Here is a 15,495-nt window from a genome sequence, read left to right as displayed (position 1 = left end):
ATGCCTGTCCTTCCTCCTCTTGTTGTCTTGATTCTCTGATTATTGCCTCCTCCCTGATTCTTGCCTCTCTGATTATCCACTCCTCTCTGTTTTTTTCTTTCCTGATTTGCTCCTACTCGTAACAGGTTAGCTCACTCAGATCCACAGTGTCTTTGGTGAATAATTGTCCATACATTCCTCAAACGTCGCCTAGCGCGACGACGCCTTTTCCTGATGGCATTCGCAGTCTGAGAAAGGGGTTGTGGCTCAGGGGGCGTGGGGCGAAACATCTGGTACAGCTGTCCATATTGTACAATAGAATTAGCAATTGTAAAGTATCCAGATACTCGGTGCACCGGGGGATATAGTTACCATTTCCCCCCTCTTCTTCTTCTTCTTCTTTCTCTTAGAGACGCCAAAATTGCTCCTGTTGTTTGTCTCATTTTGGTGCTGCCGTTGCTACCAAATATCAGTGTACTGGATATAGCCATGAGGAACATGAAACCATACAGCGTACATGTATCCTTCCAGAAATGCGACCGAGGGGCAGATGCTCTCATCTTTATGTGGTGGACCCCCGCATTTGAGACATATCGAGCTGCCCTCCTTGCGGTTCGGAACAGTAGTGTTATACAGGACAGACTCTAAAGAGCCGGAGCGAGAGTACGTTGTGGAGGCTGTTTCCGGTAGGGACGTGTCGAGGGTGAGTTTTCGATATCTTTGATATAGGGTTTCGCACTCCATTTGTCTTGGCTTGTGGATTAGAGACCTCGGGGTTTATATGGAGTAGATGAGGATCTGCTTTCGTTTCTTCTTCTCCCTTTTAGACGTTAGAATATACTTGGACGAGTCGGTGGCTTGTCGCTTCTGTGCAGTGACTTATAGTGGTGAGGCTGACTCGGGAGTCGAGTAGGTAAATGTGGGGGGTGCGAGTGTCGAAGGGAAGGTGCATGTTCTGGACATGCTTCCTGCTTTGTGGAAGTTGTTTGCTGTCAGATATGCATATGAAGTGAGGTGCCTCCTTCTTGTTTCGAACTTAATATGTCTGCGCACTGGACATAGTGGGAGTGTTGATGGTGGGGAGAAAGCGTAACCGTAGACATAGCTGATGTTTCCGTATGTGAGTTCTACCTCACTGTTGAGAGCTTTGACAGGATTGGCAACTTGGATTGATGATATGTGACGAGAAAATGAATATATAGTGAAGTGATCAGCTAAGGTTTCGCGACATATACGAGATGATGTATGATTGAGAATGCTTTGTAGTAGCTATATGCCAGCAAACGTGAGATAGAAGATATCATACGGCAGACATTGTATGTATACTGTATGCTCCGGCAGTGAGCTAGAAAAGCTTAACGGAAATAAGGAAATCGGTATGTGATTCGAATCCTATATGAGATCCCACTATAGAACAAGCTGAAAGCTGAGGTTTAGCGCTGCACTAAAAGCCGGCGGAGCAGGCTAAAATAGTGAGGGGATTGATCGCCGTGGGGTTAGAGTGAGATGGTCGCAGTGGTGACAGAAAAACCAATGCTCTAATTGGTGGAATGTTTGATGCAGACTCCTAAGCTAGCACTGAGGCTTAGAAAAAGTGCGATCTCTTATTAGTGGAAATGTGCATGCACTCCAATAAAGGAATCCGACTTCCAAGTTATCTCATGAAGGGTATTGTAAGGTCTAATGACTAGCCAATCCAGCCGTTTCTCTTGGCCGATTTAGGGAGATTTAGCCAAGCATAGACTGTTGAATAATCGTTCAATGTTGATCAACTCTGAAATTCGGGCCCCGCAAACAGTCAATATGATGGTCCACTCGGAGAAATTCACTTTCATATGGACGTGGAGATGGCCGTCATGGTATATCACATATATCTTTGAGGCCCCTGGCTTTATTTGGAGCCAATTGTGTCATCCATGGAATCATGACTTGCTATTACCAGAAACTGTTTTGGGTAGCTCTCACCCTTGGGGTGTCCGTTTCTGCTCTTCCAAGTTCATCAAAAGCTACTAGAGCCGATGGAAGCCCATCGCTACCCGTGGCTACCATAGTGTCGAATAATCCACAGACAGAAACCGTCTTCGTCGGTCGTTCTTTGCCCGAATTCGACCAGGAATTATTCCTCGGCATCAAATACGCAGACAAGCCTGTCCGGTTTACCCCGTCATCCCTGAAGACAATTTATACTGCCGATGACAGCGACTCTGGGGCATACACAGCCTCCATAGACGACTTGAACATATCTCAGGAGGCAGTGCTTTACAATGCTACAGAGTACGGCTATGAATGCCCTGGATACGGGTCCGATGAGACAAAACTGGTCGATATGGGCTTGATACAATTGAACGAGGATTGCCATAATTTGAATATTATCCGACCTAAGCTACAATCCAACGAGACCCAACTGCTCCCGGTCATGTTATGGATTTTCGGAGGTGGATGGCAACAGGGCGCAACGGGGGATCCGAGGTAAGGTGCTACATCTTAAAAACCCTGGTTAGGTGCTGATTGGGTTTGTCTGGCAGGTACAATATGAGTTACATTGTTCGCCAGGGCGCATTGAACGATAAACCTGTCTTGGGAGTTTCGATTAATTACCGTCTGGCGGCTTTTGGTCTTTTGGATTCTGAGGAGGTTCGGGTAAGCCTTTTAACAGTTGTTATCCCTCTATTTGGTTGTGCGATCGGGGCTGACGGATTAGGCCTCTGGAAATAACAATCTGGCGCTTCGAGATCAGCGGGTTGCCATGCGGTGGGTAAAACAGAATATCAAGGCGTTTGGCGGAGACCCGGATAAGGTCACTATCTGGGGGGAATCTGCGTAAGTGACGAGTGGGTTTAGGCATGGGTTACTGGGTCCTGACGACAACAGGGGTGCATATAGCGTTGGGGCGCACTTAGTTGCGAACGACGGGGACAATGAAGGTCTTTTCCGAGCAGGTGAGCTTCATCCCATTTTCTGTGTTGGGCCGATTTTCTGATTCAATAGCAATCATGGAGTCTGGAAATGCCAACGGGCCACCCTGGAATGGGACAGACTGGTACCAGCCAATGTACGATCGCATCGTGAATAAAACGGGGTATGTTTGTCTTTAACATTTGTCGACACCCAGCTAACGAGGTAAAGCTGCTCGTCTTCGTCAGACACACTTCAATGCTTACGGGATGTATCTTACGAAACATTATACGATGCGGCATATGAAGGACTAGAATGGTTCGCAGCGGTCGATGGTACATTCGTCAAGGAGTATCCTCAGATAAGCATTTCGCAAGGAAAAATGGCCAAGGTGCCCATCCTTCTGGGAACAAACACAGACGAGGGAACTAGTTTCGGTACGACAGGGACAAATACGGACGAAGAGTGCGTTGAGCAGCTTATATGTGAGTGCTAGCAATCTCCAGCTAAGATACTTACTGACAAGAGTAGCATCAAAACGCTGGGTTCTCAATCGTGAGCAAGCCACCAATTTGCTTACGTTCTATCCAAATGACCCTGCCCTGGGGTGCCCATACGGATGGGGAAACACCACATGGCCAGATCTGGGACTCATGTATAAGCGATATGAGTCAATGGCAGGCGACCTTACCATGGTCGCACCGAGACGCCTCCTTGCACAGAATATGGCTAAATATAAAAGCGAGGTTTACTCCTATAGATGGGATGTACCCGCTTTGAATACATCCAGCACTATTGGAGTGGGTCACTTCGCAGAGGTGAGTGCTAGGGTTACCATTAATCACTAAGTTTTCGAATAGTACTGACAGGAATTTAGATTCCCTTTGTGTTCGCCAATCCGGTCCAAAATATTACAGCACTGGGAGACGATCCCGCTCGGCTTGAGCTTGGTAACCTGGCCGCTCGAATGTGGACTTCATTTGTTGCTGATTTAGACCCCAATGGACATAAGGGTATGTGCCTTATGTATTACCCTTGGTAAATTGGATATAGGTAGAGACCTAACATACGCAGTTGCAAATATCCCCCAATGGCCACAGTATTCCCAGGAGGCATCGAACTTGGTGTTCCGCCTGCCCAAGGATGGAAGTTATATCGAGGCTGACACTTACCGAGCGGATGGCATTGACTATATTAATAGCATCCCTAGGTAGACAGGTGACTGGAGCTAGGAATGCACAATTGTCAGGCATTGCTCAGAGATGAACTTGAATCTGATAAATTTCGCCTTTCAAATGTGTCGATTAAGTTAACTAATGGAGTGAAACAACCCCAATTCAAGGGATAGCTGACCTGGAACCGAACTTAGTAGAGAACCAATACTAGTGACATATGTCGAATTATATGGCAAGGTTTAGCCGAGGCTCTTTGTTGCAGAACCCTGTTAGAATCCCTGCATGCCACATTAAGTGAGGATTTGTATCCTTGGATTAGAAAAGCTAGTCTTATCAAACCTTACGACGTACCTGACATCTACTGCCCCGCTGTGAGTGCTTTCTGGCCACAACCACATCACACACATATTGTCACGATGCATGTGGCAAGAACAACCTATCCAGCAGGTTTTAACATCGAGAGTAAGGATTGTGGTTGTCTTTAGCTCATTGGTAACTGGACACCGCCCAGGCTTCACCGGCTATTCTTTGCAATCTGCAGCTACTATGGTAAAACATGTATAAATTTGCATGACTACACAGAGCAAGTTGGTGGATCCGATACCGAGTTCTCCCTTGATGGAAGTCCCAGCCAGACACCCGAGTGTCACAGTGGAGGTTCGTAAGGCAGAAGCCAGGTTAGGAGTTTAGTCCAGATTCTTAGGGCCCTTATTAGCACCCACTAACGAAACCCTAAGGAGGCAAATACGGTGTACACAAGAATAAAAGTGAAATTTGCCCCACCTCGAGTGTTTTTTATTCGACAGCTCGCTGCTCACCTGAGACAGATTAGCTTCCCCCCGAATCAACCCGCACCATCCTAAGACAGGTTGGAAGGCTTATGACGATGACTGAAAACAACGAGGAAGACACTCGAGAACTATTCTGCTTCTGTATTTCTTTGATCCTGTTCAAATAGCATGATCTAAACCCGACGAGCTATGACCCGTGCGAGAGTTTCCGTGAGACGCAAGCTAGAAGTCTAAATTCCCCGAGATTTGTTTTGACCAGGACGCGGAGTTAATCCGCGCATACGGGACCCTCACCTTGGAATCTTAATTCCGAGATAGTCCAGTCTCGAACCTATCTGGGCGTTGGCCTGGGATTGGCTCGAGCCAAGCCACAATCCTTAACCACACGGGATTATACGGGCTTTTTTGGTGAATGACCCAGTGGAAGAATGAGCGATAGTGTTGGGTGTTGGGACGACCCATGCGATCCAGAGAACAAAGAGCAAGGCTCAGAAAACAAGATGATTTAGGATGTCTCCGAGATCTCGACTGCCTCGCGCGGCGGCCCCGGATGTGCCAGCAACGTGTCTGATCCCAGAGCGAATGAGGGCAGCTGGATGTCATTTGCCAAGCTGCCAAGGGAGTCCTGATGTCAATCGCTTGACACCCCCGCATCATTTCCACTCCACCTTCTCAAACACAAAAAGCTGGGGAAAATGTGGGGAGGTCACTGTCTTCCAATTGAGATAGCGATCAGTTTCCCAAGGCCGAGGTAATATGAGGATTTCAAGTCGGCTATCCTGGTTACATGTTGCCTCCGGGCTGGTTGCACGAACGATGGCGTCTATAGCGCGTTCTTCAATGGGTCTTCATAGTCATACGTTGTGCGACTAACGGGTTATACACTGAAGAGGCAATTGTGTCCAAAAGTTTAAGTGAATAGTGTATATGAGACTAACACAGCAGACCGCCTCTATATAATCCTACATCTAGGAGGTTGTCCCTGATGCCCCTCTTCCTCTCGACACCCCACCACCACTCTTCCTCCTTTGCTCCTAGAACGCACTTGAGGAGCGAATAATCATTCAATCATGTCATATCCAAGCAGCGAGAAAGATCCCGGTGCAGACACCAGGATTGAAGATATCAACCAACCTGCCCTGAATGATGTTGACTACGATGAAGAATACACATACGCAGAACAGCGTAAGATTATCCACCGCGTGGATAGACGCCTTGTCACCATCACGGGTTTAGCATACTGTGTGTCCCTCATGGACAGGACAAATCTGAGCATGGCTGCTGTCGCGGGGTAAGTTTCCCTGGTGCAGTAGGGCATCTCCACAAATGGATGATTCATCGGTTGATCGCCCATAGAATGACCAAAGACCTGGGTCTGACAATTGGAACCCGATATGTGTGTCTCAAGATCCCCATCGTACATTTTGAGTCTGTAGCTAACATCAATAGTCCGTGATGGTTCTCATCTTCTTCGTTCCCTACGTGATCTTCCAGCCACCTATGACGGTTATAACACGGAAGATAGGTCCTACCTACTTCTTGGGAACCATTGTCATTCTTTGGGGAGCAATTCTAGTTGTAAGTCGTTAAGCGCGTTGATGTGTGGATGACTGCCACCGAACAATCTACTGATAACTTTTTTTTAAGGGCATGGGGTTTGCGAAGAGTTGGAAGCATATGGTGGCGACCCGTGCACTGCTGGGCTTGCTTGAAGCAGGTAATTTTCCCATGTTCGATGATCTGTCGCCTGGTGATCGTGGCTATGGAATCCCGGGTAACATAGGACTAATCTGCTTCGATATAGGCTACTTCCCCGGTTGTGTATATCTCTTGTCTAGCTGGTACACTCGGTGTAAGTGTAAACCTACGATACGAGCTACTGCCAGGCACTGACAGGGTTAGTTGACGTGCAAAAACGTTTCTCGGTGTTCTACTTGATCGGTTGCGTAGCGTCAGCATTGTCTGGTATTCTGGCCTTTGGGCTGATGCAGATGGGCGGGCTTCAGGATCTGGAAGGCTGGAGATGGATTTTTATCATGGAAGGCGTGGTATGTACCCTTTCCCCCTGAGCGACCCTCAGTTGCTGATTCCAGTAGATCACAGGGGTGATTGGCCTCTTGACTATCACCTTTTTGGTTGACTTCCCTGATAAAGCACACAAGTCTTGGAGATTTCTTAGTGAGAAAGAATGCGCGTTCATCGTCCGCCGTATCAACCGGGACCGTTCCGACGGAGACCAGGAGCCCTTCTCTCTAAAGCGCTTCCTGTCACCTGCCCTCGACTTGAAGATCTGGGGTTTTGCAATGATATTCTTGTAAGGCGCGCCGAATGCATTCTGTTCTCTCAGCGATCCTCTGACATGCAACAGCTGCACTACAACCGTCACGTATGCTATCGCATATTTCCTCCCGATCATTCTTGAACAAGGTATGGGGTTTAGTACCGCTGCTGCACAATGTTTGATTGCGCCACCCTTTGCGTTCGCCGGGATCGTAATGTACGCATCCGCCTGGGTTGGTGACAAATATCGCCTACGAGGAGCAATTGTCATCTTCAATGCTTTACTCTGTATCATTGGACTTCCCATTATGGGCTTTGCGAAAGGCAATGCTGCGCGGTACGTGGGCGTATTCTTCGCCGTGGCCGGCGCCAACTCAAACATCCCAGCTTGTATGGCATATCAAGCGAACAATGTCCGTGGTCAATGGACCCGTGCATTTTCGAGTGCTACATTGGTGGGATTTGGTGGCATCGGGGGAATTGTGAGTAGTTTGGTCTTTAGGTCCCAAGATGCTCCTGGATACCGACCGGGCATGTGGACGACTATTGCGTAAGTACTGGTCTTTTATCAAGTCAAGCTTTCACTGCATCGTGTTACTAAGCGGCCTGCAGATGCAATATCCTCATTTTAGTCATTGTGGCCGCTCTGAGCTTGTGGTTCCGCCGGTCGAACAGAGAAGCGGACCGTGGGGAGCGCGTTATCGAGGGGTCTCCAGAGTTTCGGTACACGATATAAAACTAGCACACAATAATGGTTTTCTCTTTTCTCTTCCGGTAACCCCCTTTGTTATTTCTGTACATATCTCAACGAGTAGTATATTTAGCTGGTGATAAATATACGGAGGCAATGAGCGATGTTGTGTTCCAATATCGACAATATGCTTTGTTCTATGTTTAGTGTCTCAAGGGATAGAATCTGTCGCACAAAATAAATGGCTGCAAAACCCCGCATAACACAAAATATCGAGAGGGGCGGTTCCAGACCGTCGACATGCTGTACAGTACTCGTTAGTCATAGCATGTATAAATAACTAGCCCGGGTGAGCTTCCCGAGCTTGGACCAAAAAGTCGGATCGGAAAGAACCTGTGGAGGTCCTGGTCTGTATGAATCTTCGGGAAAATCGAGAGCTGCCCAGATTAGCGACCAAAGCTCTATCGATGATGCATTGACAAATCCAGTTCAACCGAGCGCATTTGATTTCGATCCATGATAATTAAAGTATAGCATAATATCGCCATTCGAGGTAGATAAATTCAACAGGAAGAAATACAGAAATCTCCGACCCCGCGTCTTGACCAAGATCATAAGCTAAGACTTTCCCGCGGGAAAATAATCTCTTATCAGTCGTGGAGAAGCAAAGCGCGGTTTACTGGCGTGCTTGCGGGGCAACTTCGCAAGGGACCATAAAGCATTGCCGGATTATCATTGGCTCGGGAGGCAGCGTTATCGGGTTATCGACAGTTTCCCGTGATTGTCCGCATCGCCCGCGGTTTTCCTGCCGGCCGAAGGAATCCAAAGATTGTATGACTTTGCTCGATAAGTTTTTCCCTAGAGCCTTTTTTCATTCTTTTCTTTTTTAAATCTTGTCTTCCTGTTCATTTCAATTGTATTTCTCTCCCCTCCTCTATTCAACTACCTTACTATCTCATGTGTTGAGCTATCGCCGGGGATTTACTAGATCAAGTACATACTTCTATCCCTTGGCTTAGCCAAACCATTGAACACCGCAGTCCGTTGGCCTCTCAAACTATCACCATGGCTGCATCCTGGTGCGCCCTCCGTGGCACTCGCCAGCTTGCTCTTCGGACTCGCTTGCGCTCTGCCCCTTCCCCCATTGCATTCCGCAGAGCTTCTCCATCCTCTCCCTTCCGCGCCACCCATCGCGCCCTGCACACAGCTACACAGCAGCCGTCGCGGCGACCGGTTTACACAAGCTCAGTAGCTGACCATGGCGACCCTCACCCCCGCGACCTCTTCCAGCCCCTCGACACCTTTCCCAGACGTCATATCGGTCCTTCTCCAGACGCCGCCAAGGAGATGTTGGCTACTCTTGACCCCCCAGTGGCGTCTCTCGACGAATTCGTAAAACAGGTGCTTCCCGCAGACATTCTGTCCAAGAAGGACTTGAAGGTTACCGATCCTCACGCCAAAACGAATCTGTACCGGGACAATGTGGGCGGTGGTCTCGGAGAGACTGATATGCTGAAGCTCTTGGATGTTTACCGGAAGCAAATTGATGTTTCTGGCAAGACTTACATCGGAACTGGTTATTACGGTACCATTGTGCCTCCTGTGGTCCTTCGCAACGTCTTGGAGAACCCCGCATGGTACACCAGCTACACCCCCTACCAGCCTGAGATCAGCCAGGGTCGTCTGGAGTCACTCCTGAACTTCCAAACATTGACTGCCGACTTGACGGGCTTGCCATTCGCCAATGCATCCGTCCTTGACGAAGCTACCGCTGCTGCCGAGGCGATGACCATGTCTTTCGCTACTATGCCTGCTTCGAAACAGAAGAAGCCCGGTAAGGCTTATGTTGTTTCCCATCTTTGCCACCCTCAGACAATCGCCGTGATGCGGTCGCGCGCTGAGGGCTTCGGTATCAACCTGGTTATCGGTGACGTTCTGGCGGATGATTTCAAGTTGGTGAAGGAACAAGGCGACAATCTCATTGGTGTGCTTGCTCAATATCCGGATACCGAGGGTGGCATCTATGACTTCCAGGCCTTGAGTGACACTATTCACGGCGCTGGCGGTACCTTCAGCGTCGCCACGGACTTGATGGCTTTGACCGTTTTGAAGGCACCTGGAGAGTTTGGAGCTGATATCGCATTCGGTAATGCCCAGAGATTCGGTGTTCCTATGGGATACGGTGGTCCGCATGCAGCGTTCTTCGCTTGTGTAGACAAGTACAAGCGTAAGGTTCCTGGTCGTGTTGTGGGTGTCTCCAAAGATCGTCTCGGGAACCGTGCTTTGAGATTGGCTCTGCAGACCCGAGAGCAGCATATCCGCCGTGAGAAAGCCACTAGCAACATCTGCACTGCCCAGGCCCTTCTCGCCAACATGAGCGCCATGTATGCTGTTTACCACGGCCCGACTGGCCTGAAATCCATCGCTCAACGCATCATGTCCATGACTTCGACCTTGCAGGCGAAGCTTGCTGCTCTGGGCTACAACGTTCCGATTAAGACCAACGTCGCCGATGGCGGTGCGATCTTCGACACCGTTACTGTAGAGCTATCTACCAGCGAAGAGGCGGACGCCATTGTTGCAGCTGCCCGGGAACAGTCTATCTTCCTCCGCCGCGTAAACTCTACCAAGGTCGGTATCTCCCTGGATGAGACGAGTGGGCGCGAAGAGGTCAAGTCCCTTTTGCAGGTGTTTGCTACTCATGCTTCCAAGGGTGAAGTGTCCATTGATGGGGAGCTTGGTATCTCTCCTCTTCCAGCCAGCCTTGAGCGGACCTCAGAATATCTGACTCACCCTGTATTCAACACCCACCATTCGGAGACTGAAATGCTCCGGTACATCCGTCATCTGGAGTCCAAGGACCTGTCTCTGGCTCACTCTATGATCCCTCTGGGCTCTTGCACTATGAAGCTCAACGCAACAACCGAGATGATCCCGATCTCCTGGCCTGAGTTCTCTCAGATGCACCCCTTCTTGCCTGCAGATGTCGCCAAGGGTTACACCCAGATGATTGATGATCTGGAACAGCAACTCGCCGACATCACTGGTATGGCTGAAGTCACTGTCCAGCCTAACTCTGGTGCCCAGGGTGAATTCGCTGGTCTGCGTGTCATCAAGAAGTATCTGGAGGCTAACGGCCAGTCTAAGCGCAACATCTGTCTGATTCCCGTGTCTGCTCATGGAACAAACCCAGCCAGTGCCGCCATGGCTGGCATGAAGGTTGTTACCATTAAGTGTGACACGAAGACTAGCAACTTGGACCTTGATGATCTCAAGGCCAAGTGTGAGAAGCACAAGGATGAGCTGGCCGCTGTTATGATCACCTATCCTAGCACTTTCGGTGTGTACGAGCCTGGTGTCAAGGAGGCCTGCGAGATCGTGCACCAGCATGGTGGACAAGTCTACATGGATGGTGCCAACATGAACGCCCAGATTGGTCTCTGCTCCCCTGGCGAGATCGGTGCCGATGTCTGCCATCTCAACCTGCACAAGACCTTCTGTATCCCTCACGGTGGCGGTGGTCCTGGTGTTGGTCCTATCGGTGTTGCAGAGCACCTGCGCCCATTCCTGCCGTCTCACCCGGCCAGCGAATACCTTCAGTCTAAGCGTACGGAATCTTCCTCGCCCCCGATCAGCGCTGCTCCCTGGGGTAGCGCCAGCATCCTGCCCATCACCTTCAACTACATCAATATGATGGGTGCCAAGGGTCTTACCCACGCGACAAAGATCACCCTGCTTAACGCCAATTACATTCTCTCTCGGCTGAAGCCACACTACCCGATCCTGTACACCAACGAGAACGGTCGCTGTGCCCACGAGTTCATCCTTGATGTCCGCAAGTTCAAGGAAACTAGCGGCGTTGAGGCCATCGATATTGCCAAACGTCTCCAGGATTACGGCTTCCACGCCCCAACCATGTCCTGGCCCGTGTCCAACACCCTCATGATCGAACCCACCGAGTCGGAGAGCAAGGCAGAGCTGGATCGCTTCTGCGATGCTCTGATCTCCATTCGGCAGGAGATTGCTGAGGTGGAGAGCGGCACGCAACCACGTGAGGGCAATGTGCTGAAGATGTCCCCTCACACTCAGCGTGATCTTTTGTCCAACGAGTGGAACCGCCCGTACACACGGGAGACGGCCGCCTACCCCTTGCCGTACCTTGTGGAGAAGAAGTTCTGGCCTTCTGTGACTCGTGTGGATGATGGTAAGTTTCCTCTAATTTGCTTATCTTATTTGATCAGGAGCAAAAACTAACTTAAACTTTTACAGCTTACGGTGACCAAAACCTGTTCTGCACTTGCGGTCCTGTGGAGGATTCTGAGTAGATATATGATACCCATGTTTGATTGTTCGTTATTATCACCTGCGAGATACATATCTTCAACACATGTTTAGTTGCTTGAGTTTTGGGTTGGCATAATGATGGTGACACGACGCCAAGATTCAACATTCATGATAGACATTCGGCGGCGTTCTGGTTACTATCTCACATTTGAGTTGTACAAAAAGACTCTTCTTAGCAAAGTGAATGATACTTGCCGCCATACTAGCGGTTGATGTTCAGCTCTTCGTGCATACTACCTGAGTAACTTGATTCTAATCTTAGCTTGCGCTGATCAGTCCAAAGTTCAAACCTGGAAGTAGTCAGCGATTACTTGATTAGGAAGTCACCCCCAAGAGGGGGACTGATGGCACGTGAGGACTTCGTGTCAGCTCTTAAGTAAAAGATTGCTTTTTCTCAGCCCCTGAGTGGTCAGAATCCCTCCGGATCTTCTGCTGTGCCTGTGGCTTACTATCTTATCTCCTCTACACTAAACCACTCTTGGCATCGGAACCGGCCGTGACCCGAGGTCACGTCCAATCTGAGATGCGGTTGTGGTCCGTGTGGAGTTGGAAGGAGCTCAATCTTCAAGAATGATGACATCTCTCTTCTTGGATGAAGTCTCGACCTTATAAGAAGCCTGTCTCTCCCTCGAGCGTTGAAAAGTACACAACATCATCTTTGGGGGTACAGTCCATTAGTGCTCTGTCAGGTAGATAAGATAAGGTTCCAGCGGTCATCCTTCCGTCGATGACAGGTGTAGCGCAGTAGTTTTCCTTTGCATACACATCGGTACTCAAGGTGAATTCATGACATTCTATTCATATTTGAGGAATCCATGCTAACCTATGGAGTGGCAGTTTGGGCAATTTCAATTGTTCTACACGCATAGCGTATCCTGCTACTTCTATCCCTTATTTTCGACCGGTCTCATATTGACCCGTACGAGCTGAGCTGGTGCTACTTGGCCCCATTGCAACGTAACCTCAACTTATATTGTCGAGAATCGAGAGAATCACGAAACACCATCATGGCCCCCGCATACATTGTCTTCGTCGGTATATTTGTACATCTTCCTCGATCCACGTCAAAGACCCTCGCTATCCAACAGGGGGCTTTATGGGTTTCCGCCGCCGATGGTCGAATTAAAGGTACCGACTGGACTGTCATCACTGAGAGTGATCTGCGCGACCTATTGAAAGAAAAGAGCTGGATCCCTGAGGATGCTCCTCGATATAAATCTGGGACGAGAGTAAAGATCGTCCGGGCGAGGGAAGAATATAATGAATTCTTCTTTCCTGGGTTCATTGGTAAGTGGTGCCTCGATTCTCTGCCTCGTATGAAAAGGCGCGTAGTCATAGATTCATGTATACAGATACTGACAGATTTAGACACTCACATCCACGCACCCCAGTACCCCAACAATGGACTTTTCGGTTCTACTACCCTCCTTGACTGGCTAAAGCAGTATACCTTCCCGATGGAGGCTTCATTCGGGAGCTCCCTTCCCAACATCCCGTCCCCCAGGGCATTCAGGGTCTACAATCAGGTCGTCTCGCGCACTCTAGCTAACGGCACAACCTTCGCCTCCTACTTCGCTACCATTCACGTCTCGGCTACGAACCTGCTGGCAACGCTCTGCCAAAAACGTGGCCAGCGAGCCCTCATCGGCCGCGTCTGCATGGACAATCCGGACTTCTCTGAGCCCTACTATATTGACCCCTCAACTGAAGAATCCGTCGAATTAAACAAGGAAGTCATCTCGTACATTCAGTCCATTGATCCGCAAGGAACCATGATAAAGCCAATCATCACCCCGCGCTTTGCGCTAACATGCACCCCGAAAGCAATGCGTGGCCTAGCCGACTTAGCCGCTTCCTATGAGCCCCCACTGCACATTCAGACGCACATCTCCGAGAACAAACGAGAAATCCACGACGTCCACTGCCAATTCCCAAGTGCCAAGAGCTATGCCGACGTGTACGACACATATGGCCTTCTCACACCACGAACTATCCTCGCCCACGGCGTCCATCTATCGCCCGACGAGCAAGATCTTATCCACGATCGAGGCGCCAAGGTCTCTCACTGTCCCGCGTCAAACTCCGCCCTGGGATCCGGCATCTGTCCCGTTCGCAAGCTCCTCGACAAGGGCATCACTGTCGGTCTCGGCACGGATGTTAGTGGCGGGTATAGTCCCAGTATCTTGGAAGCCGTCCGGCAAGCCTGTCTCGTATCCCGCTTACTTCGACATGTGGAACCGGCCAGCGAAGGCGATGAAGGGAAGAAACTCGTCCTAAGCGTTGAAGAGGCGTTATACCTCGCGACACGCGGCGGCGCCGCGGCGGTCAATATGGAGAATGATATCGGTGGATTTGACGACGGCATGCTATTCGATGCGCAGCTGATTCATTTGGGGCGGTTCTTGCCTGCGACTCGGTATAGCAGTGGTGGAAGCCAGGTTGATGTCTTTGGATGGGAGACCTGGGAAGAGAAGATCCACAAGTGGGTGTGGAGTGGTAATGATCGTAATGTCAAGGGTGTCTGGGTTGGAGGAAAGCTGGTGCATGGGGAGGACGCTGTGGAGCATGGGACTCGGTCTGGTTGGTGGGCTTGGGTTTTGAGCGCCGGTGTTGTGGGTGTTGGTGCTGCTGTTGCTTTTAGGAGGCTGAGGTTGTAAGATATAGATAGACTCTTTATCTTTTTAGATGGCTTTTGGCCATCTCGTATTTTACTTGATAATCATAGAGAACAATTTGTCTTTATAATATCAACGACAACTTGAAGATACAAATTTATAAGAAAGGTGTGAAGGCCTTTGAAAATGATCATACTGAAAAAGCCACGTCGAGGCTATTTACAGCTAAATGCCCACCTATAACCTTCTTGAGCAAGCTACCATTTCAACGCCTTATTACTATACCATATACTAGTAGCCAAAGGACACATAGCCATGGAAAACATCGTGCAAATTGATGCAATCAGATATATCTTCTAGGTAATCTACGTCTCAAATGGCAAGGAAGACTCGTGTAGCTGCAAATCCCAAGTCAAAAGACAATGATGATAAAAAGAAAAAAAATATATCAGAATACAACGAAACTTTGATTTCCAAGCTAGCCTCACTGCAAATTTACTACCCAAAAAAGCCTGAGAGGGTCTATCTCCCATAGTCCAATGTCTAGCACCTCACATTAATTCACTGCAAGGTTAAGCCCTTGTTGCACCGTTCTTCAATGAATGTTCCCACCTCCCACGGTGGGACTTGCAGGTTACTTTCCCAAAATATTGTCCCGAGTTATTAGCGTTTCGTGATCTTGGGATTAGTGTTTGGGATCCTGATTGACGGATCGGGGGTGGACT

General features: G+C 49.2%; 4 protein-coding genes across 4 annotated transcripts; all 4 read left to right on the top strand.

The window, feature by feature from the left end:
- Positions 1-1,903: 1,903 nt before the first annotated feature.
- On the top strand, positions 1,904-4,088 carry BDV38DRAFT_276988 (putative triacylglycerol lipase (LipA); the record flags this gene model as incomplete). The annotated part of the gene is made up of 9 exons (XM_032058381.1): positions 1,904-2,448; positions 2,505-2,619; positions 2,681-2,799; positions 2,851-2,918; positions 2,968-3,058; positions 3,106-3,359; positions 3,406-3,692; positions 3,752-3,887; positions 3,949-4,088. The coding sequence occupies 9 exons, from the start codon at positions 1,904-1,906 to the stop codon at positions 4,086-4,088; spliced, it is 1,755 nt and encodes a 584-aa protein (XP_031919984.1).
- Positions 4,089-5,910: 1,822 nt separating this feature from the next.
- On the top strand, positions 5,911-7,856 carry BDV38DRAFT_276987 (putative phthalate transporter; the record flags this gene model as incomplete). The annotated part of the gene is made up of 8 exons (XM_032058380.1): positions 5,911-6,131; positions 6,197-6,236; positions 6,290-6,418; positions 6,488-6,692; positions 6,743-6,888; positions 6,937-7,154; positions 7,209-7,670; positions 7,733-7,856. 8 exons carry the CDS (start codon positions 5,911-5,913, stop codon positions 7,854-7,856), a joined length of 1,545 nt encoding a protein of 514 aa, XP_031919983.1.
- Positions 7,857-8,697: 841 nt separating this feature from the next.
- On the top strand, positions 8,698-12,375 carry BDV38DRAFT_232335 (glycine decarboxylase subunit P). The gene has a single exon (XM_032053027.1). It carries the CDS (start codon positions 8,877-8,879, stop codon positions 12,063-12,065), a length of 3,189 nt encoding a protein of 1,062 aa, XP_031919982.1. The 5' UTR covers positions 8,698-8,876; the 3' UTR covers positions 12,066-12,375.
- Positions 12,376-13,162: 787 nt separating this feature from the next.
- BDV38DRAFT_267024 (chlorohydrolase family protein) lies at positions 13,163-14,812 on the top strand (the record flags this gene model as incomplete). The annotated part of the gene is made up of 2 exons (XM_032056514.1): positions 13,163-13,442; positions 13,524-14,812. 2 exons carry the CDS (start codon positions 13,163-13,165, stop codon positions 14,810-14,812), a joined length of 1,569 nt encoding a protein of 522 aa, XP_031919981.1.
- Between the last annotated feature and the right edge of the window lie 683 nt (positions 14,813-15,495).

This window comes from Aspergillus pseudotamarii (assembly GCF_009193445.1).
Source record: "Aspergillus pseudotamarii strain CBS 117625 unplaced genomic scaffold BDV38scaffold_1, whole genome shotgun sequence".
Taxonomy (NCBI): Eukaryota; Fungi; Ascomycota; class Eurotiomycetes; order Eurotiales; family Aspergillaceae; genus Aspergillus; species Aspergillus pseudotamarii.
The sequence above is the reverse complement of the archived record's forward strand: the minus strand, read 5'-3'. Positions and strand labels throughout refer to the sequence as shown.